General features: G+C 45.4%; 1 protein-coding gene and 1 non-coding gene across 2 annotated transcripts in view; both read left to right on the top strand.

Annotated features, from left to right (window-relative positions):
- The window catches only part of nmnat2 (nicotinamide nucleotide adenylyltransferase 2), a 332,701-nt gene that overhangs the window by 146,625 nt on the left and 163,690 nt on the right, over nt 1–22,386 (top strand). Inside the window, exon 3 of the mRNA XM_041208930.1 lies at nt 11,177–11,244. Within this exon, the coding sequence (XP_041064864.1) occupies nt 11,177–11,244 (68 nt within the window). The remainder of the gene's footprint in view (nt 1–11,176; nt 11,245–22,386) is intronic.
- On the top strand, nt 3,434–3,569 carry LOC121289503. The gene has a single exon (XR_005945596.1). It is a non-coding gene; the product is annotated as a small nucleolar RNA SNORA44 (small nucleolar RNA).

The following is a 22,386-nucleotide window of genomic DNA, read 5'->3' as shown; positions in this document are numbered from 1 at the left end:
GAAGGGGTGGCTGGGGCTCCCGCACATGCCTCCGAAGAGCCACAGCGAGCCATCGCTGGTCAGCGCTTAGCGTCACTCAGGGTCTTACATGCCACCTTTCATTCCTGCAGATGAACTAGTGTTGGCAAAGACTACGCATGTCTAGGGAAATGGTCGGTCACATCTGCCACCTACTGCGGCATTTGGCACCACAGGGGCATGGAGGGCATCCACTACTAAGGACTGTGAATGTGACTGCGGTGCTCAATTTCTACGCTTGTGGCTCCTTTCAGGGCTCCACAAGTGACCTCTGTGGAATATCACAAGCTGCCACACACAAATGCATCCATGAGGTCACGGATGCCATCTTCATGAGGGCACACAACTTTGTGCATATTGCCCAGGACCAGGACAGCCAGGATGCAAAAGCGATTGGATTGAAAAAGTTCTGATCTCGGGATTCCCACAGGTGCAGGGTGTGATTGACTGCACTTGTGTGGCACTCAGATCTCTGTTGCAACATGCTGTCAGTTACATAAACTGCAAGGGCTTCCATTTCACTGAATGTGCAGCTGGAGTGCGACCACCAGAAACGCATCCTGCAGGTGTGGGAACAGTTTCAGGGAGTGTTCACAAATCTTGCATCCTCAGTCAGTCACAAATCCCTGAAGTCTCATAGGTTTCACAGAAGCGGCAGTGTTGGCTCCTCGGGAACAAGGGCTAATGACGCTGGAGAAGTAGTAGTGGGGAACAAAGAAATGGCGGAGGAACTGAATAGATACTTTGCATCAGTCTTCACAGTGGAAGACACGAGTGACATCTCCAAAGTTCAAGAGAGTCGGGGGGCAGAGGTGAGTATGGTGGCCATTACCAAGTGGAAGGTGCTAGGAAAACTGAAAGGTCTGAAGGTGGATAAGTCACCTGGACCAGATGGATTACACCCCAGAGTTCTGAAGGAGATAGCTGAAGAGATAGTGGAGGCGTTAGTGGCGATCTTTCAGGAATCACTGGAGTCAGGGAGGGTCCCAGAGGACTGGAAAATCGCTAATGTAACCCCCTGTTTAAGAAGGGAGTGAGGCAAAAGATGGGAAATTACAGGCCGATTAGCGTGACCTCGGTCGTTGCTAAGATTTTAGAGTCCATTATTAAGGATGAGATTTCAGAATACTTGGAAGTGCATGGTAAAATCGAGCAAAGTCAGCCTGGTTTCATCAAGGGGAGGTCATGCCTGACAAATCTGTTAGAATTCTTTGAGGAGGTAACAAGTAGGTTAGACAAAGGAGAGGCAATGGATGTTATCTACTTGAACTTCCAGAAGGCCTTTGACAAGGTGCCGCACAGGAGGCTGCTCAGTAAGATAAGAGCCCATGGTGTTAGAAGCAAGGTACTAGCATGGATAGAAGATTGGGTGTCTGGCAGGAGGCAGTGAGTGGGAATAAGGGGGTCCTTCTCAGGATGGTGGCCGGTAACTAGTGGAGTTCCGCAGGGGTCAGTGTTGGGACCACAACTTTTCACTTTATACATTAATGATCTAGATGAAGGAACTGAGGGCATCCTGGCTAAGTTTGCAGATGATACAAAGATAGGTGGAGGGACAGGTAGTATTGAGGAGGTGGGGAGGCTGCAGAAGGATTTAGACAGGTTAGGAGAATGGGCAAAGAAGTGGCAGATGGAATACAATGTGGGGAAGTGCACTTTGGTAGGAAGAATAGAGGCATAGACTATTTTCTAAATGGGGAGAGAATTCAGAAATCTGGAGTGCAAAGGGACTTGGGAGTCCTGGTCTAGGATTCTTTTAAGGTTAACTTACAGGTTGAGTCGGTAGTTAGGAAGGCAAATGCAATGTTGGCATTTATTTTGAGAGGACTAGAATATAAAAGCTGGGATGTGCTGCTGAGGCTTTATAAGGCTCTGGTCAGACCACATTTAGAATGTTGTGAGCAATTTTGAGCCCTGTATCTCAGGAAGGATGTGCTGGCCCTGGAGAGGATCCAGAGGAGGTTTACGAGAACGATCCCAGGAATGAAAGGCTTAACATATGAGGAACGTTTGAGGACTCTGGGTCTATACTCGATGGAGTTTAGAAGGATGAGGGGGGATCTGATTGAAACTTACAGAATACTGAGAGGCCTGGATAGAGTGGGCGTGGGGAAGATGTTTCCATTATTAGGAGAGACTAGGACCTGAGGGCACAGCCTTAGAGTTAAGGGAAGACCTTTTAGAACAGAAATGAGGAGAAACTTCTTTAGCCAGAGTGGTGAATCTATGGAATTCATTGCCACAGAAGGCTGTAGAGGCCCGTTCATTGAGTGTATTTAAGACTGAGATAGATAGGTTCTTGATTGGTAAAGGGATCAAAGGTTACGGGGAGAAGGCGGGAGAATGGGGTTGAGAAACTTATCAGCCATGATTGAATGGCAGAGCAGACTCGATGGGCCGAATGGCCTAATTTCTGCTCCTATGTCTTACCCACAAAGGTTGTGGCTGATGACACCCGTGCGGTGGCCTCAGACTGCAGCAGAACGATAATAACGAGGCTAATGCTGCAACTCACAACTTGTGGAGCAGACCATCGGGATGCTGAAAATTAGGTTCCAGTGTCTGGACAGGTCTGGTGGAGCCCTGCAATACAGTCCACAGAGGGTGTCACACATCGTCATTGTCTGCTGTGCCCTTTACAACCTGGCATTGCAACAGGGAGAGGAGCTGGCTGAGGTGGAGATGGAGGAGCTGGGGGTGCTGGAGGTCTCCTCCAATAAGGGGGATGCTAATGGGGGTGAGGGGGAAGAGGTCCTCGAAGGTGACGATGATGGGGATAAGGCCCTCGCACTGGCTAGACAAGGCAGGAATGCTTGAGAGGCCCTCATAGCTGCTAGATTTGTGGAGGATGATGACAATATGCAGTGAGGAGACCCCATGGATCCTCACATTGCAGCTGTGAATGGTTGACTCCAGCCTGGCTTATGGCAGCGTGAATACCCTCTGTGATAATGCCCTGTCATGGAGATGTAGCGGAGACCCTAATAGTCCACCCAACTGCAGGAGAATGATGATGACATGCAGTGAGGACATTCCATAAATCTTCACATAACCGCTGAAATATCTGACTCCTGTCTGGCTGAGGGCAGATTGCTTGTGCACAGTGATCAGGGTCATATCATAGAGAGACAGCCATGAAACTTCAGAACATATGATCCTTTGTCCACCTTCAGTACCTGAGCGCTTCAGGAGCGCAGTGTCACTAGTAACTGGATGCTGAAAGGATGATGTCCAGCCTCACCTGAAAGGTGCTGAGAACAGACAGAGAGAATGAGAGAACTCTGTAACGAACACTGCTCATCAGAACAAGGAGCCATAGGCATGGAGACATTTTTAGGAGTTTATTAACAATAGTGAACAGTATATACAAGTGATTAACACCCGTTCCCAAGCTGTGCAACTACGTCTTCTTGCCATGCACGGTTACTGAGAGCAGCGGCTTCGCAGTTGGTAGTTGTGGATTCTCCAACAACATGCAAGAGAAAATTGGGGAGACTTTGACAGCATTGGTCCTGTATTTCCTCTGATTGTCACTTGACTCTCCTACATCTTACAGCAGTTGTGTAACAGTGGGTGTTGAGTGCTTTCTGTTTAGTGAGCCTGACTCTGATGTAGATGCTTATAAATATGTCTACTGTTTTAACTCTGTACATAATTGAGCATGAGTTTTGCATTCCTTTGCAGAAAATAATTGCCCCTTTCGTGGCGCAGGGCTGTGATTGCCCTGCGGCTGAAGAAGGGGGATCTCCGCCTCCTTAAAAACTGTCGCCCGGTCTCCCTCCTCAGTACGGACTATAAAATATTTGCCAGAGCCATGTCTTGTCGGCTCGGCACCGTGCTGGACCACATGATCCACCCTGACCAGTCCTACACCGTCCCGGACCGTACAATTTACGACAACATCCATCTGGTCTGGAACATCATCCATTATTCCCAGAGGACTGGTCTGTCGAACGCCTTCCTGTCCCTTGATCAGGAGAAGGCGTCCGACAGGGTGGATCATGAATATTTACTCGGAACTCTGTGAGCATTCGGGTTCGGGACACATTTTGTCACCCAGATCCGACTTCTGTACACTGCCGCGAAGTGTCTAGTGAAGGTTAACAGGTCCCTGATGGCGCCCCTTCGCTTTGGGAGAGGGGTACGTCAGGGCTGCCCCCTGTCTGGCCAGTTGTATTCTATTTGCGTGGAGCCTTTCCTGCGCCTCTTGCGGAGGAGGTTGTCGGGATTGGTTCTGTGCGGACCGGGCATCGGGGTGGTCCTTTCAGCTTACGCCGATGACGTGCTCCTTATGTTTAGTGACCCTGCTGACCTGCGGAGGATGCACGAGTGCCAGGAGGTCTACTCTGCTGCTTCTTCTGCCAGGATAAACTGGGATAAATGTTCTGGACTCCTGGTCGGCCCGTGGCAGATGGATCCCCTACCCGAGGAGCTCAGGCCTTTCACCTGGAGCAGGACCAGCCTCCTCTACCTGGGGGTCCATCTCTGCCCCGCTGAGGAATCCTGGCCAGCGAACAGGCAGGAACTGGAGACGAAAGTCACCGCTTGCCTGCGGCGCTGAACAGGACTGCTCCGAGTGCTGTCTTACCGGGGTCAAGTCCTGGTCATAAACCAGCTGATCGCTGCCATGTTGTGGTATCAGCTGGTCACTTTGACCCCTCCCCCGGACTTTGTTACAAAAATCCAGAAATTGTTAGTCGGCTTCTTCTAGGACAAAAGATTGCACTGGGTCGCTGCTGAGGTTCTGAGTCTCCCGCTTAGGGAGGGCGGTCAGGCGCTAGTGTGCCTACGCACACAGGTGGCGACTTTCCGCCTTCAGACCCTGCAGCGATACCTTTAAACTTTGTCCTTGGTTTTACGGCTGACCTGACTTAGGGGCTGTGCTTGATTTATCCCTTATTTTGTTAATTTAGTTTAATTGTTTGACTCTGAAAGAGTTACATCTTCTTGCCCTCGCCCACCACTCGGACAGGCCCTACTTGCCTTGTTGCATTCTGGCAGCGGAGGTCCCTGTGGAGGGGCCCTCTATGGAGGCGTCCTCCCGCTTTCCATCAGGGACCTGGGGTGAATGGTGCTGCATGCAGCAGTCCCATACAATCATAGAATGTGTCAATTCACGGACTCCCAAGATACCTGTCCTTTTTGAGGGCTTGTGGAGTCTGTGGACCATGTTTACATAGGTTGTTGTAGGCTGCACTCCCTGTTCAGTTATTTAAAGAACCTTTTATTAATGTTTTGTTTGCTCTTTAGTCCCACGCTCCTGATTTACGGGCACCCAGTGCGGAGGGGGGCCGAGAGGGAGGACGACCTCCTCGAGAACCTGCTCCTGGGCCTGGCCAAGATAGCCATTAACAGGTCCAGCCAGTGGGCAATCAAAGGGGTCATCCGACCCGACTGCCTGCCCTTCTTCCACGGCTTTCTTTGCGGCCGGGTGTCCCTGGAAAGGGAGCACGCGGTGTCTGCCGGCACCGTCAAGGCTTTCCATACCCGGTGGGCACCGCAGGGACTGGGGTGTTATATCGACCCCCTTAATCACATTTTGATTTGATGTTTGTAAGTTTCCTTTAAACTTTGTCTTTGGTTTTACAGCTACCCTACTTTAGGGGCTGTGTTTATTTTGTCCCTCATTTTGTTCATTTAGTTTATTTGGTTGACTCTAAAAGAGTTACATCTTAACTTTTCTAACTGTGCTGCTACGTCTTGGTGCTCCCCGAACATCCACAGCGGAGGTGGAGGCAGCCTGTTGACTTTGACGCCCTGTGTCTGATTACATTGGTGGGCGTCTTCTGGAGGGTCGAGACTTGGAGGGCCCCGGCCTGCTTTCAGGCTCCTTCTGTGTGGCAGTGGCGCCCTCATTGGCCTGTGGAACTGTAGTTGCTGAGATCACAGGAAGATGGGATTCGGATGGGCTGGACACTCCCTGAGTCTCCTGGAAAGATGGCCCCAGGAGGAACACCAGCTGATCCTCCTCCCTATTGGTGCCCGAGGGCCCCTGGCTGACTCCGTGAATGGAAAGGGTAGCTGGAGTGTGATTGAGCTGCCCAGCCCCCCTCACACATTGACACTGTTGGAGGCCAATGTCAGCCATGGAGCTGAGCCCACACAACAGTGCAGGACCAAGCTCTCCATGGCGGCTGCCATCCTACCAGTATTGACGTCAGTGCATTGGCATGCCAGTGCTATCACCTCAGTCTGAAGGGTGGATGGACTCCTCTATTGTGATTGCAATCTGCAGAATGCAGTGGACATCCCTTCCTGATGTTCCTGATCTTGCCTTTGCAGCTCCAGCAACTGTGACATGATTGAATCATCATCTGACTCAGACTCAGCAAATTTCTGGCCTCCAGCAGTCCTCCGAGTGCCAGGGACCTGGGAAGTCCCTGCCTTCTGCTGTGGATCAGACAGTCCGATGCGCTCACCAGATTGTGATCCCAAGGCTATTCTAAAGCTAGGTCCCACCGAGGTGTGTGTCTCTGCACTGGTGGAAGGTGTGGGTGAGCACTGTGACGGGGCTTCAAGGAGGGTGCCTCCAGATTCCTCTTCAGAGGTTTCTTCAGGGCTTGATTAGAGGCTCTGGGTCATGGACTCCGTCGGTTGTTTCCCAAATGTGCCTGCAAAAGCAAGGAAAGATAATTATTGCATGGTGAAACAGGACACATCACTCACGGTATGGTTGTCTGATGGATGTTGCACTGCTGGACCCTCACTTGGTAGAGCAATGCCAACCTCACCATCAGCACAGGACTGGTCCAGATCATCACTGGCCAGCTGATAGCTCTGTTTTCAGAGTCCGTGAGGACCTTGATTTCAGGCATTCCTCCACAGGCCTGTGTTCATTCCCTCTTGTTGTGTGCCAGCTTTTCCTGCATGAATAGTGATGGAGAGAGCATAAGCAGGATGCCTGCTGGACCAGATGATAAGTATGTCTGGCATGTTTGGGTGGTGAGTGGTCCCATGGATGGGATGAGGACAATGACAGTGAGTGTGAGAGAGTGAATGGTGATGTCCCTTGAACTGGCAGTGAGTGAGTGCCCTGTGGATGTGTGATGGGTTTGTGAGTTGAGAGTGTGAGAAGAGTGACTTACCCTGGCGGATTGAAGGAGATTTATCCTCGTGCGGCACTAGGTGGCTGTCCTCTTTTGAAGGGCATTAGGACTTACCACTGCTGCCACCACCTCCCAAGCCTTGGTTGGTCGTGCTGCCACTCATCCTACAGCCAGAGCGGCGGTAGAAGACATTGCGGCAGGACTCCACAGCAGCCAAAAGGCGTTCCAGTGACGTCGCTAAACCTGGGGGCTGCAGTCCTTTTTACCTTTCGTGGACATTTTCTCTGCAGTAGTCATGGCCTGGAAGAACTGAGATGTGTGCAGGCGGCTGCACTTTAAATATGATGCCCAGCGTGATGCAGCAACGAGGAGATGGCAATCGGGCGAATGAGAGCATGCCTGCCATGGAAACACCATGTTTCCTGGCAATGCATAAATAATATGGTGGGTTTGGGACAATACGGCATGAAAACACACCATCACAGCCGGTGGGTAAAATGTTGTTTCACTCAACCGCTACTGTACTTAGTGCAAATCTGGGTCAATTCCATCTTAAGTCCTAGAGTCCAGGACCAGGTAAGTATGGAAGGGTCTCATGGTGGGGAAGGGAGGTGAGGCCTAGGGTGTAGGGCGAGGATGGTGTGGAGGCATATCTTGGAGGGGGTGATATCCGATGTGTGAAAGGCAGCCCTTGGCAGAGGTACCTCCCACCTGAGACCCAAGGAGGGTGACCTGCCGGGCTTCCCCCCTGAAGTCTGCCTGAGGCTGGGCAGGAAGCGGCCATTAAGTAGCAAGTAATTGGCCACTTAAGGACCTCAATTGGGGCAAGGATGGCAGGTGGCTTTAGGCCTTGACTGGCCCATGTAAAATTGCAGACAGGTTGGAGGCCAATGGGCGAAAGCCAACCATGGAATTTTACAGAAAATTCTGCCCCATCTATTGTTTAATCATGCACTGTGGCCTGTTCTATATTATAACAGTTATGATATGATACATTCCAATGAGAGAGAAAAATTCCAATGGGAGGGCCTACCATCTATGGTTAACTAAAAATGTTAAAGACAGTATCAGACTTAAAGAAAGAGCATATAATTACACAAAGACGGATGGCAGATCAGAAAATTGGAAAGAATATAAGGAACAGCAAAGAATGACACAGAGATTAACAAGGATGGGAAATTTAGAGTACAAGGGAAAGCTAGCTAGTAATATAAAGATGGATAGTAAGAGTTTCTATAGATATTGAAATAAGAAAAAAGTTAACAAAGTGAGTGTTGGTCCTGTAGAAAATGCATCTAGGGAATTGATAATGGAAAGTAGGGAGATGGTGGATGAATTAAAAAGATATTTTGCTTAGTTATTTTCTATAGAGGACAGAAGTAACATCCTGGAAATAGCTTTAAATCAGGAAATGGAAGGGAGGGAGGAACATCGGAAAATTACAGTCACCAGGGAAGAGGTATTGAGCAAATTGTTGGGGCTGCGGGCTGACAAATCCCCAGGTCCAGATGGACTTCACCCTAAGGTCTTGAAAGAAGTAGTTAGTGAGATAGTTGGTGCACTGGTTTTAATTTTCCAAAATTCCCTAGATTCAGGGAAGGTTCTATTAGATTGGAAAATAGAAAATGTACCTCCTTTATTCAAAAAGGGAGGGAGACAGAAAGCAGGAAACTACAGGCCAGTTAGCCTAACATTTGTCATAGGGAAAATGTTGGAAGCTATTATTTAAGACGTGATAGCAGGGCACTTATAAAGATTCAGGGCAATCAAGCAGAGTCAACATGGTTTGTGAAAAGGAAATCATGTTTAACCAATTTATTGGAGCTTTTTGAAGGAGCCACATGTGGTGTGGATAAAGGGGAACTGGTGGATGTGGATGTACTGTACTTAGTTTCCAGAAGGCATGTGATAAAGTGCCACATCAAAGGTTATTGCGGAAAATGAAAGCTCATGGTGTAGGGGGTAATATACTGGCATGGATAGAAGACTGGCTGGCTAACAGGAAACAGAGAGTAGGCATAAATGGGTCTTTTGCTGGTTGGCAAAATGTGATGAGTGGAGGGCCACAGGGATCAGTGCTGGGGCCTCAATGTTTTCCAATTTATATAACTGCCTTGGATGAAAGGGCTGAAGGAATGGTTGCTAATTTTGCTGTTGACACAAAGATAGATAGGCAAGTAAGTTGTCAAGAGGACATAAGGGGGCTACAAAGTGACATAGATAGGTAAAGTGAGTGGGCAAAGATCTGGCAAATAGAGTATAATGAGGGCAAATGTGAAGTTGTTCATTTTGGCAGGTAGAATAAAAAGTAGCTTATAATCTAAATGGTGAGAGATTGCAGAGCTCTGAGATTCAGAAGGATCTGGGTGTCCGAGTGCATGAATCACAAACGGCTAGTATGCAGGTACATTAGGAAAGCTAATAGAATGTTATCATTTATTGTGAGGGGAATTGATTATAAAAGTAAAACACTACAGCTGCTGGAAATCTGAAACAAAAACAAAAATAGCTGGAAAAACTCAGCAGTTCTGACAGCATCTGCGGAGAGGGATACAGTTAACGTTTCGAGTCCGTATGACTCTTCATCAGAACTTCTACATCTTCTGATGAAGAGTCATACGACTCAAAATGTTAATTGTATTCCTCTCTGCAGATGCTGTCAGACCTGCTGATATAAGTAGGGAGGTTATGCTTCAGTTGTACAGGGCACTGATGAGACCACATCTGGAGTATTGTGTACAGTATTGGTCTCCTTATTTAAGGAAAGATGTTAGAAACAATTTGGAGAAGGTTTACTAGACTAATACCAGGAATGGGCAGGTTGTCTTATGAGGAAAGGCTGAACAGGTTAGGCTTGTATCCACTGGAATTTAGAAGATTGAGAGGTGACTTGATTGACACCTTTAACATCCTGAGGGTAGATGTGGAGAGGATGTTTCCTCTTGTGGGAGAATCTAGAACTAGGGGTCACTGTTCAAAAGTAAGCGATCGCTTATTTAAGACAGACGAAGAGAATTTTTTTCTCTCAGAGGGTAGTGAGTCTTTGGAATTCTCTTCTTCAAAAGATGGTGGAAGCAGAGTCTTTGAATATTTTTAAGGTGAAACTAGTTAGATTCTTGATTAACAAAGGGGTGAAACGTTATCGGAGGTAGGCAGGAATTTGGGGTTGAGGTTACATTCAGATCAGCCATGATCTTATTGAATGGCAGAACAGGCTCAAGAGGCCTGCTCTTAATTCATATGTTCATATGTGTGTACTGGATTATAATCAAAGCATTGTGGCCTATACTCCACCATAACCATTAACTTAGAGCAAGCCTTTGGCTTACTGGAAGCATTTCTGCCTCTTAGTCAGCAGGTGCAGAGTTTGAATCCTGTTTCAGACAATCCTGGAAAGTGGAGATAATGGCTCTGAATTCTGAGTTGATGTCCAGTTCATGATATTGATGACCTCTCCACATCATATGGGTTGTGGGAGCCCATAAACCAGACTCATTGTATGGGACTAACCACCCTATGGCTGATAAATATGGTTTGGCCAGGGAAAGACTTAATCAGCCTGCAAGTCCTTGAGCTACTTCACACACTTCACTACTTCACAGAATGAAAAAACAGTAAAAACTGGGAAATAAAAATACTGGTCTGAACTAGTATTGTATACCTCAAAAATGTAACACCAGTAAAAACTGGGAAATAAGAGTACTGGTCCAAACTGTTTTTTCATATTGGGAAAGAATGAGTGTAAAGGTGCAAAAACATTGTGATTGGTACCAAAGCCATTCATTGTGATCTGTGCTGTGGTATTGCCATGCAGGCACAATAATCATACAATGTCTTGTGTATTCTATTATAACCATTATGATCTGTAGGTAATATCATGTATTGTTACCTGTACTGAACTAAAAAAATCTGAGTTCAATGAGACGTGGATGAACTGAAACAAATGAATATTAAGAATAGCTCTCTCATCCTTGTTATTTGGATGTTTTATGCACCTCGCGCAACAGCCAATTGTAATCAAATTTTAAGGATTTTTTCTTGCTTTCCGTAAATTAATTCTTCAGATTACGTACCTTTATTAAGAATTCATTCTCTCCTGTTATTATTTTCAGGGCCTTGTCTCCAGTCGACACCGCCTCACAATGTGTCAGCTGGCCGTTCAGTCATCTGATTGGATCAGGTAAATGGACTTATCTGTTTGGCTCTCTCTCTCTCTCTCTCTCTGCATTTTCTGGTAGATTAGTTTGTGCAAACGGAGCTCAGGTTTTTATGAATGTAGTTTGGAATATGAAGAAATGCTTTGTAAAATTGACTTAATATTTTCAAATGGGAATAGTTAGAGCTAGTTTGATTTGCATGCAGTCCATGAAGGAATCTATGAAACTCTGCTGAAAATGTAATATTAGGGAACTGTATTGTTTGAGGTAATTCATGGATCAGATTCCGAAGTAACTTCTTTACCTAGAGAGAGTGGTAAGAATGTGGAACTCCCTACCAGTAGGTGAGTGGGTGAGGCAAATAGTGTAGATAACTGTAGTGTACATTTAAGGGGAGGCTTGAAAAGCCAGTGGGAAAAGGTGATGCTGATAGACTTAGATAAGGAAGGACGAAAGGAAGGTCAAGTAGAGCATAACTACAGGACAGGTTGGAATAAATGGCCTGTTTCTGTGTTGCGTGTTCTATATTATTTTATGTAAGATTGCTGATTTAGTTTAATTTACACTGGAAGCAGTACAAGAACACGACTTCATAAATTCTTACTAGAGACTTTATTGATCAATCAATTTAAGAGCTTGGGTTAATGAATTATTAAATAGCTTCAGCGCTGATTAAACTCTGAAGATGGAAGATGAGAGCAGTACTGGATACACAGTGTTCGTCTCTTATTGCATAGCATGTTTCGATTTAAACAATTGTCTGACAAAAACCAACACTGAGCTTTCTCTTGGGAGGTGAATAGTGTCGTAACTTTATGTGTGGAGCCACAGAGGATAAACTGGACCATCCCTGAAAACAAGTGCTAGGATCACTATGTAGCCAGTGCTGTTAATTGGCTGCACACACCAACAGGGGACCCAAATTCCTAGCGCTACTTAAATCTTGCCTGCACTGCTTAAAACTAGTCTGTACCTCTTAAAGGGGAGGTATGTTGTGACTGAGCAGGTGCTGGAAGTCATGCAGGAAGTGAATGTGATCTGCAGAACAGTGAATGGCAGGGACCAGGGTGATGCTCTACTTGAGACCTTGGTGGAGGAGGTGGAAAGGAGGAAGAGAGATGTCCTGTACCTGCAGGGGTCATGAGGCTCCTTCAATAGCACCTTCCAAATCCACAACCACTACCATCTACAAGGACAATGGCAGCAGAGACATGGGAACACTGCTACCTGGAAGTTCCCCAGCAAGCCACTCACCATCCTGACATGGAAATATATCGCTGTTCCTTCACTGTCGCTGGGTCAAAATCCTGGAACTCCCTTCTTAACAGCATTGTGGGTGCACCTACACCATATGGACTGCAGCTGTTCAAAAAGGCAGCTCACCATCACCTTCTCAAGGGCAACAAGGGATGGGCAATAAATGCTGGCCTAGCCAGCAAAGCTCATATCCCATGATTGAATATAAAAAAAAGACACACGTTCTGAAGGCAGAGGGAGCAGATGCCATGGAGGTCGATGCCAGGGCATGGATGCAGTGCTTTAAGGAATTCAGTGATCTCACTTGAGTGGTTAAGATCAGTGAATGCATCTTCCAGATGCCATATCTGACCAACTGCACCACTGGCCTTAGACGCTGCTCAATTCGCCATACCATCATCACACATATACCAACAATCTCTATCAATCAAAACTCATATCTAACATTCATATGTTCTACCTCACCCTCACACACTTAGCACTATTGCAAACCTCACACCCACGTCTCACATCTTATACATACTGCTTGCTATATGATCATGGCAGCCACATCAGCCAAACACATTGCATTCACTAATAAACATCAAGATGGTGGCAACCTCATACGTAATCCTCCTTCACGCATCCTACTTCCCCCTCCAATGCACACTCTCTTATGATTCACAAACTGCAGATAGTGTAACCATGCACCTCTTACATTCCCCTCCCCTAACCTCCCCACACCACAGTCGCAGCCCCTAACTCAGATACTGCCATTGCACATATCTTTGAGGACAGTTAGAGATTGGGCACAAGTAAGCTGTAGCCTGAGTAAGAGACAAGTATAGCACAGGTGCCAGCTCGCCAGACGGCAAGGTCACACACGTGGTCTGCTGCAGAGGACTCAGAAGAGAATTTCCATCGGGCAGTCTACAGAGAAAGGCTGATGGGTATGCACAACAAAATACTAGGTGCGTTGGGAAACCTGTCAGAAAGCCTGTGGTCAATGTTGAGGAGCATAGAGAAGCACCAACTTGCCACAAGGCTTTGTGCAGGGCTTGGAGTCCATTCTATGCAGCATGGAAGTGGTGGCAAACGGACTTGAGGACCCAACTATGACACAGCATCTAATGGCTGAAATGGCAGCTTCATTGCAGTGCACACAGCAGCCACCCAACATCTCAGTGCTGTAGTGGTAGCTCAGACTGATGGCATCATGGCTGTGGATTACAGTGTGAGAAGAGGTTTGCAGGTTGTCACTGCAATCCAGCTATCTGTCCTCCAATAAATTACTAGGATTACTGAGGCACTGCCTCAGGGGCATGATAGTGGCTCCATGGAGTATGAACTTGCTGTCTTCTCTCAGGATAATACCATTCATCCTCCCATACCTGCCACCTCACCAGTGCCATTGCTGTTGCCTGTCAGCCAGCCAGCCCAGACTGCTGCCTCCCTTGCTGAAGTGGTGCAGCCTGCATCTGGATCTTCTAGGCTCAGAGCTGGTCGAGGGGATCCTCCAAGACCATCTGCAGTCTCCTCCATTGAAAGTCAGCAGCCTTTCACCAACTATGCTGCAGTTACTGGGTTAGCACTGCGTAGGAACACTAGGATGGGCAAAGACACATGGAAGACAGGCATTAAGGGAATGCACAGGGGTGTTTAGTTGACTTTTGTATGCAATATGGCATGATTTCATTTATGAATTTGGTTTCGAATGTTTATCTTGTGATGGCTTTTATTTTTGCGTTGTGGCCAAGCAAACATTGTGATGGTCAGGGACAGAGAGAGGTAAGGCGTGGGACTGTTGGTGAATTGAAAATTTGGGGGCTGCAGTTAATGTTATCGCACTCCAAGTTCTTCACCTAGCTGGGCAGAAAGGAGCCTCTTCCAGCACCTGTCCTGCTCTAAATGGCCTCAGTTCATTCTCCAAGTTATACTGTGCTCCAAGGGGAATGGATAGTAGTTCATTCCTCTAAATAGTAGTTGGTGGGAAGTCCTTCCTGCTGCTGAACACATGACTAGATTAAAGTGTGAGGAGACAGTGTAGAGGGAGCATTACACTGTAACAACATGATGCAGTATGTTATGCAATGTGGGTTTAAACACCTCAAACTGATTTTCACAAACGTATGAACATCACAAAGTACTGGACCAGAAAATACCTCTTTGAGCTTAAGAAAGGGCATCGGCTAGAGGGTTAAGAACCAAAATGACAATGCTGGCATCAAATCAGCATTGCTTACAGGGTAACAACATATTTGCTCTGCATGCTTCCAACAGCCTCTCATTACATGTTTGCTGGTGCCCTCACCAAGAAAGGTCCTGCCACAATTCATCCCAAAAGTATGCACGTATGCCAGACCTACCATTGTGCAACTCTAAGGGCACATGTAGCACCCAAAAAATGGGCATTATCAATCCCAATTGTTTCACCTTCAATTCTTCAGGGTACATCAAAGATAGAAATTACCACAGTCATTGTCATAGCAGTCTGGGGGAATATCTGTCTCCCATCAACATGCAGTAGTATCTCCAGCTGGTTCCATAATGATTTAATTGCAAGATGTTTCTCTTCCTACATCTGCATACCTACCTAGATTCCTACCTTTTATCATATAAAATACTTCAGGAACTCATATGCTACTCCTTCACTTTTTATTAGATACCTTGCAATTGTACTTGGCTTAGATTTACACAACAGTTATCTTCTAAATAGCACTTATTAAATGAGAGAATAAATTCAAAGGCTTGTATACAAAAGCACATCGCATAGAATATTTGTAAAGAACCAATTGCTTTGAAAAGTACATTTTCGATCTCTTCTGTCTGAGAGTTAATACGACAGAATTAAATCTTTTCAATACATATTGGTATGATTCTTAATAACTTTGGGACTGCTTATAGTGTTGGCATACAAACATATGAATTAGGAACAGGAGTAGGCCACTTGGTCCCTCGAGCCTGCTCTGCCATTTAATAAGATCATGGCTGATCTGAATGTAACCTCAACCCTGCATTCCTACCTATCCCCGATAACCTTTCACCCTCTTGTTAATCAAGAATCTGTCTAGATCTGCCTTATAACATATTCAAAGACTCTTCTTCTACTGCCTTCTGAGGAAGAGAGTTCCAAAGACTCATGACCCTCTGAGAGAAAAAAATTTCTCCTCATCTATGTCTTAAATGAGCAACACCTTATTTTTAAAAAGTGACCCCTAGTTCTAGATTCTCCCACAACAGGAAACATCCTCTTCACATCCACCCTGTCAAAATCCCTCAGGATCTTAAAGGTTTCAATTAAGTCGCCTCTTACTCTTCTAAATTTAAGTGGATACAAGCCTAGCTTGTCCAGTCTTTCCTCACAAGACAACCCGCCCATTTCTGGTATTAGTCAAGTAAACCTTCTCTGAACTACTTCTAATGCATTTACATCTTTCTTTAAATAAGGCGAGTCCTTAAAAAACTTTTTAAAAACTAAAGTTAACAGAAATAAAAACAGTAAATGCTGGGAAAACTCAGCAGGTCTGGCAGCATCTGTGGAGAGAGAACCAATTAATGTTTCAAGTTTGTATGACTCTTCTTGGGAACTGAAGAGAGGCAGGTTTAAAATTAACAGGAACCTGTCAGGACTACAGTGCTAGGTGTTCGCATTGATACAGTGTAATGCTGCCTCTATACTGTCTCCTTATGCTTTGAACTGAACTGCAGATGTGTGATTGTCCCCATTTCCTGCACTGCCCAACTGAGATTTCAAATTTATGCATAACTGTAGCTAGTTCTGTGCTGTCAATCTTTGTCACTTATCAAGGGTGGGTCTAAACTCCTCAATCTGATTGCATAGAAACATGTAGGCACCATAAAAGTACAGAACCAAAAAAATACTTCTTAAGTCCATCCACTAGTCACAAAATGCAAAAACAAAATACATGATACACTGCTAATGACAAGAAAAACTTGTATTTATATAGCGCTTTTCACACCCTCTAGACATCCAAAAGCAGTTCATATCCATTAAAGTACCTGTTGAAATGTAGGAAAGTTCAGCAACCAATTATCACATAGCAAGGTTCCAGAATCAGAAATGAGATAAATGACCAAATAATTGACTGTACAGATGTTGATTGGGTGATAAATGGTGGCCTGGGAACTGTGAGAACCCCCCCACCTCTCAGAGTTCCTTGAAATCTTTTATATCCAATGTAGAGTCCATCAATTGAGCACCTTACCAAATTTCTGTACAGCTCCTCTTGAAAGTACTTAGCAGCCTTGATCACGTCCTAGGATGTATATACAGATTACTAAATCCATTTTAGCCAGGAGAATGATATGACTTTAAACCCAATTTAAAGGATTCAGATTTGGGTACCGGACATGAAAGGATAGGCTGCTAATTCATTGCATCACCCAATGACTCAGGAAATAACTGATTCAAATCATAGCAGAAGGCAGGATATACCTGGAGTGATTTAATGATTATTCCAATTAATTTATGACTCACCTGTTTATAGTGTCTAAGCTGACAGACTCTGTATATGACATGATTTAAATAACACAATTTAAAACAAGTTTTGACTGGTTTTACATGCAATTTATACACCAATTACTGAATCCTTTTTGGCTATCCAGTCAGAATAGTTTCAGTAAATCTATAAGAACTTAAAGGGGAAGAAAAGTTTACTGGGGGTATGTTTTATGTAAAATATTCTTCAAAAATACCATTATTGATTTAATCCTGGGTTAGTGACTAATGCCAATTTAGCTCTTTCAAACTATTACACTCGCTAGCTCTTCCAAGTCAGTGACCTTGTAAAGGTAAATGGACACTTGCTACTTAAATTTAAAAAAAAACTTCCGGCAAATATTAAAAGATGGAAACCTTAGGATGAGGCCTTGATTAGAATTTGGAGTAATCTGAAGACTCACCTTTACCTGTTAAGCATAAAGTGACTATTATGAATGATTTAACCGGACGATGTGGGCTACGTATGAGGACCTTGGGCAGAATAATTTACTCTGAGCTTGGGGATGAGAAGGGCATGTAATTAGGTGGGGTGGTGGTGTACCTGAACCCCACTGCCTTTCTGCTTCCACCAGAATTAAGTTCTGGGCGGGAAGGCCCATGGTCGACCTTTCCACCATGCCATCAATTGAGAAGCCCTGAAGTGGCCAATTAAACACCACTTAAGTGCTTCATTCAGCCACCACTGATGTTAACTAAGCTGCAGGTAGGCCTGTCGCCATGCTACATGACAAGTAAAACTGTGCAGGCCGCATGATACCTCTGCTGAAACCCACTGCCCCTCTCCCCTAGACCCCCACTCTGTGAACCGCCATACCCTCCACCCCACATTACTTACATAGCCTGAGTCCTCTGTGATGCTGGGACTCTGTCCTTCTGGCAGCTGCCATGGCCTTCCCAGTGGTGCTGCTGAGCACAAGAAAGACTGGCCTCTGATTGGCTGGCAGTTTTCACTAGGCAGGACTTCCACCCCCAGGGTCTTGATTCCAGGAGAAGGCCCGCCACAGGCCTCACCACTGCCTGATTGGCATGTGGCTTGGCGGGCTTTCCTGAAAAGAGGTGCTGCAGGTCTTTCGCTGGCTCCCCAGCCAACCAGATTCCGCGCAATGTCTCAGCTTCACTGAGTTGGGAGGGTTATTGTCTCATTACCAGAGAATTCCAGCTTCAAGCTCCACTCCAACTTTTCTTTGCAAAAGTATACTTTATCCATAAAATATCTAAAAGAACATTACAAAGTATTTCAAAATGACTGTTGCAGAAAGTGCAATGATATTCAAATTATCTACATAGACCATGTTGCACGCTGAGGTGGTTCTATACAAGCATGGTACATGTAATATTTATTACATACATGCAAAGTGAGTCAACCTCGGGGGTGTTCAATACAATTCCCAGCCCCTCGGTGCACTATGGCAGAAAGGTCTTAGACAGTGATCTTTCCCCATTGAGCCTCTGCGGCAGCTGCTCCAAACTTTAGTGTGTCCCTCAGCATGTAGTCCTGGACCTTGGAATGTGCCAGTCTGCAACATTCAGTCAGGGATAACTCTTTGCACTGGAAGACCAACAAGTTTAGGGCAGACCAAAGAGCGTCTTTCACCAAGTTGATGATCCTCCAGCTGCAGTTGATGTTTGTCTCGGTGTGTGGGAGCAGCCCATAGAGCAGAGTCCTGGAGCTGCTCAGAATGAACCTCGACAAAAACTACTGCATCTCTTTCTCCAGACCTTCTTTGTAAAAGCACATTCCATAAGGAGATGAACAACCGTTATGTTCTTTTGCAGGATTGATTTGCTTGCAAACTGGTTGCACGCTTAACTGTCGGCGAATGAGTCGATAATAATATACTGCAGTCGCAGAAACCAATATGAAATTAAGCATATGCTATTTATTTACACAGACAATGTGTGCTTCTCCAACCAGACCCTACTCTAGATTAACTCTCCACATTGTAGCCTGCGCTACACAGCAATTGGGTCAGACGGTCATGTGGTCAATCAGCTCACATTCTCATAAAATTGTATTGCACCTCAGATTACCACATCTCTCCGCCTTTACTTGAAAGTACATTTTACAATATATTAAACTATTTACGTAAATAAACTATTTACAAATTCAGTCTCTCAGAAGGGTTTTCTCAAACATGTCATCAACCGTTGTAGTTCTATGATTTTGGATGGTTTATCTGAGGCCTCCCTCTCAGGAGTTATCTGTCCACTAGGCTCCTCAGTAGGAACTTGTAAATTTTCCTCTTCGACTCTCTCAGGCTCAGCGGCTCCCACGCAATGGGAGTTCCTTCTGCCAGCGGTGTCGACTCCAACGGGAATGTTTTCACACTCTTTCGGGCCCCATCACATGTATTCCTGCTGCCGCTCCCCTCCAAGTTCAAGAATATGAAGGGCAACTGCCAGCAGGTTCTGAGAATCAGGATGTTAGGCAAGGCTAAGTTCAACACGGAATGATCAGCTGCCTGATGTGTGAAAAAAAAATATTTGCGGGCCTTGTTAGTAATTTCACTTTCTCTTCCTCTGTGTCTTCTTTTGATGGGTTTTCTTCTTGGCAGCGCTGACTTTAATCTCGGCTTTCTCTTCAACTTCCTTATTAGCCAGATTAGGCTCAGGTATGAGCTCAACATGATTGAACTCAGTGGTTGAGTCTTCCAGCAATTCCTCATCTGTCAACTCCTTTGAAAACTCAGGGGTTTCTATTTTTAAGGCTCCTTGGCTTCCGCACAGCTGGTTCTTCAGTTCTTCCATTTCTTTTTTATATTTCTTAGCTGTTTCCTGGGGAATTAAATATTGTTGTGCTTTCTCAACTAATTGATTCTTCATCTCGACCAGAGGTATGCTGAATTCTTTCTGTTCTTCCTCATAACTTTTTAGTGGTACAAATTGGGATCTGAGGGAATCTTGCAATATGCAGAAGTTCTTTAGCAGATTTTCCTCTTCTTTTTGGATGTTACTGACTTCAACTCGAACTCTGTCCTGAAGCATCAGCTCTATAAGTTCCTTTTGTTGATTATATACAGGCTCCTTTTTGCAACAGCGACTTTTCCTGCTTCTGATTGAGGTCTCAGTAATCTCACAAGATTGATCTCTCTTAACCAATTTCTTTCGAGGAGACTCAGTCCTCTGCCTGCTATCACCATTATGGGTAGATTTGCAGACTGGCTTCTATATTAAGGTGGAACCTTGCATGTACCTCTTACTTGTACGCCTTCACTAGCATATGTCTTTAATCTAGTTTATGAGTTTTTCAGCTTTAGTGAGTGGCCACCTCCATTCAGGTACTTAAACGTGTGTTCCCCTATAACTGTCATGGATGTGCCTGTATCTGCCTCCATTTGGTTAGGTTTTCTGTTGACTTCTACTGTCCTGTAGATTGGTTCTGTTTTACCCATTTTTAAGTTGTTTAGTGAGTAAATATCTGACTCTGTTGCTTCTGGTTCCTCCATTATATAAATTTCATGACTTCTGCCTTTTTGATTAAGATTTTGCCTCAATCTCTCTTTGCAATGTTGCATAATGTACCCATTGTGATGACAGTAGAAACACTCAGTTCTTTTAAATTGTCGTTCATTTGCAGGCTGTCAGGTTCCAATTCTGCTATTATTAATGTGGTTTTTATCCGTTAAGCCACTGCTTTTTGCTGGTCTGTTAACGATGGCTGTTTCCCACCTTTCCATGGAGCCCAGCACTTTCACGCCATTTCTAAACAGTGTCTCCCTCCCGACGTGAAGGATGGTGCCATTTTGTGCTCCCTGGATGTCTGTGAATCCCTGACTGTGCTCTCCATTACGAGAGCCACCTCCAGCACTTTGCTGAAGTCTAAATTTGTTTCTGACAATGACCTTTGTTGAATGGCATCTTTGTTAATCTCACATGCTAATCAGTCTCTTAACATGTCGTTAATCGCGTCCCGAACACATAGTGCTCTGTCAGTTGTTTTAAGACTGCTACGTAGCAAGCGACTATCTCGCCAGGGGTGCAACATCTTGAACTGAATTTAAAACGCTGCGTTGTTACCGATGGTTTCAGCTGAAAGTGACTTTTCGCAAGATTCACCAACTCATCATAGCTCTTGGAATCTGGGGCGTTGGGTGCAGTTAGATTACGAATTAGGCTGTATGTTTTACTGCTACATGTTGATAAGATCGCTCGCCTCTTTCCCTACCCTGATATGTCATTGGCCAAAAAGAAAAACGCGAGGTGTTCAATTTAATGTGGTTTGATCTGATCTGATCAAACGGTTCGATGCGGCCAAATTGTGGCATTCCGGAGGGAGATAACTTTGACGACTATGTTGAGGGCTGTACCTACAATCGGCCTGCAAGGCACAGCTGATTCAATTCAGTTGAGTTTTCGTGGCTTTCCTTGGTGTTGTCGACTGGTCGTGTTTTGCCTCATCGACAGTTGTTCTACTGCGGGGTTGCTTTGCTCTCGAACTGGTTGCACGCTTATCTGTCGGCGGGTGAGTCAATAACAATATACTGCAGTCGCAGAGACCAATATGAAATGAAGCACATGTTATTTATTTACACAGAAAACAGAATACAAACATGATGTGTACTTCTCCAACCAGAACCTACTCGAGACTAAATCTCCACATTACGCACTACACAGCAATTGGGTCGTATAGTCATATGGTCAATCTGTTCACATTTTCTTAAAGGTGTATTGTGCCACAGATTACCCCAACAGCGGAATCTTCCTTGAGGGCAGCGTGTGGAGGAGGTGAGACTCCAGGCCAGTAGGAAGGATATGACGGGGAGGGCCTTTCTCACCACCAGCCAAGCTACATCTTGGTGCGTGTTTGAAAGTTCTGGCGATGAGCCATCCTGCCAAATGACTTTGACAGTCTGCTCAGGGAACCATCCGACAGCATCCACCATCTCCTTTTCCCGCAGGGCCTCTAGGACATTGCGTGCAGACCACTTTCTGATGGACTTGTGGTCAAATGTATTTCGCTGCATAAATTTTTCCACAAGGGACAGGGGGTCCAACTACTTGGAGTGTTCCATGGCAGCATGGCCAGGCCCATCCTTCACAACACTGGGGACAGGTAGAACCTCAGCAAGTGGTGATGCTTGGTGTTTGTGTACTGAGAGTCTACACACAGCTTGATGCAGCCACACACAAAGGTGGCCATCAAGATGAGGGCAATAATAAAAACAAAACAACAAAAAAACTGTGGATGCTGGAAATTCAAAACAAAAACAGAATTACCTGGAAAAACTCAGCAGGTCTGGCAGCATCGGCGGAGAAGAAAAGAGTTGACGTTTTGAGTCCTCATGACCCTTCGACAGAACTTGAGTGAGTCCAAGAAAGAGTTGAAGTTGTTGACAAGATGAGGGCAATGTTGGTCATGGTTTTCCCACTTTAGAGGTTTGTACATGATGTCCCTGTGAACATGGTC

Source organism: Carcharodon carcharias, chromosome 16 (genome assembly GCF_017639515.1).
Source record: "Carcharodon carcharias isolate sCarCar2 chromosome 16, sCarCar2.pri, whole genome shotgun sequence".
NCBI classification, from domain to species: domain Eukaryota; kingdom Metazoa; phylum Chordata; class Chondrichthyes; order Lamniformes; family Lamnidae; genus Carcharodon; species Carcharodon carcharias.
This window is presented reverse-complemented; position numbering and strand designations above follow the sequence as displayed.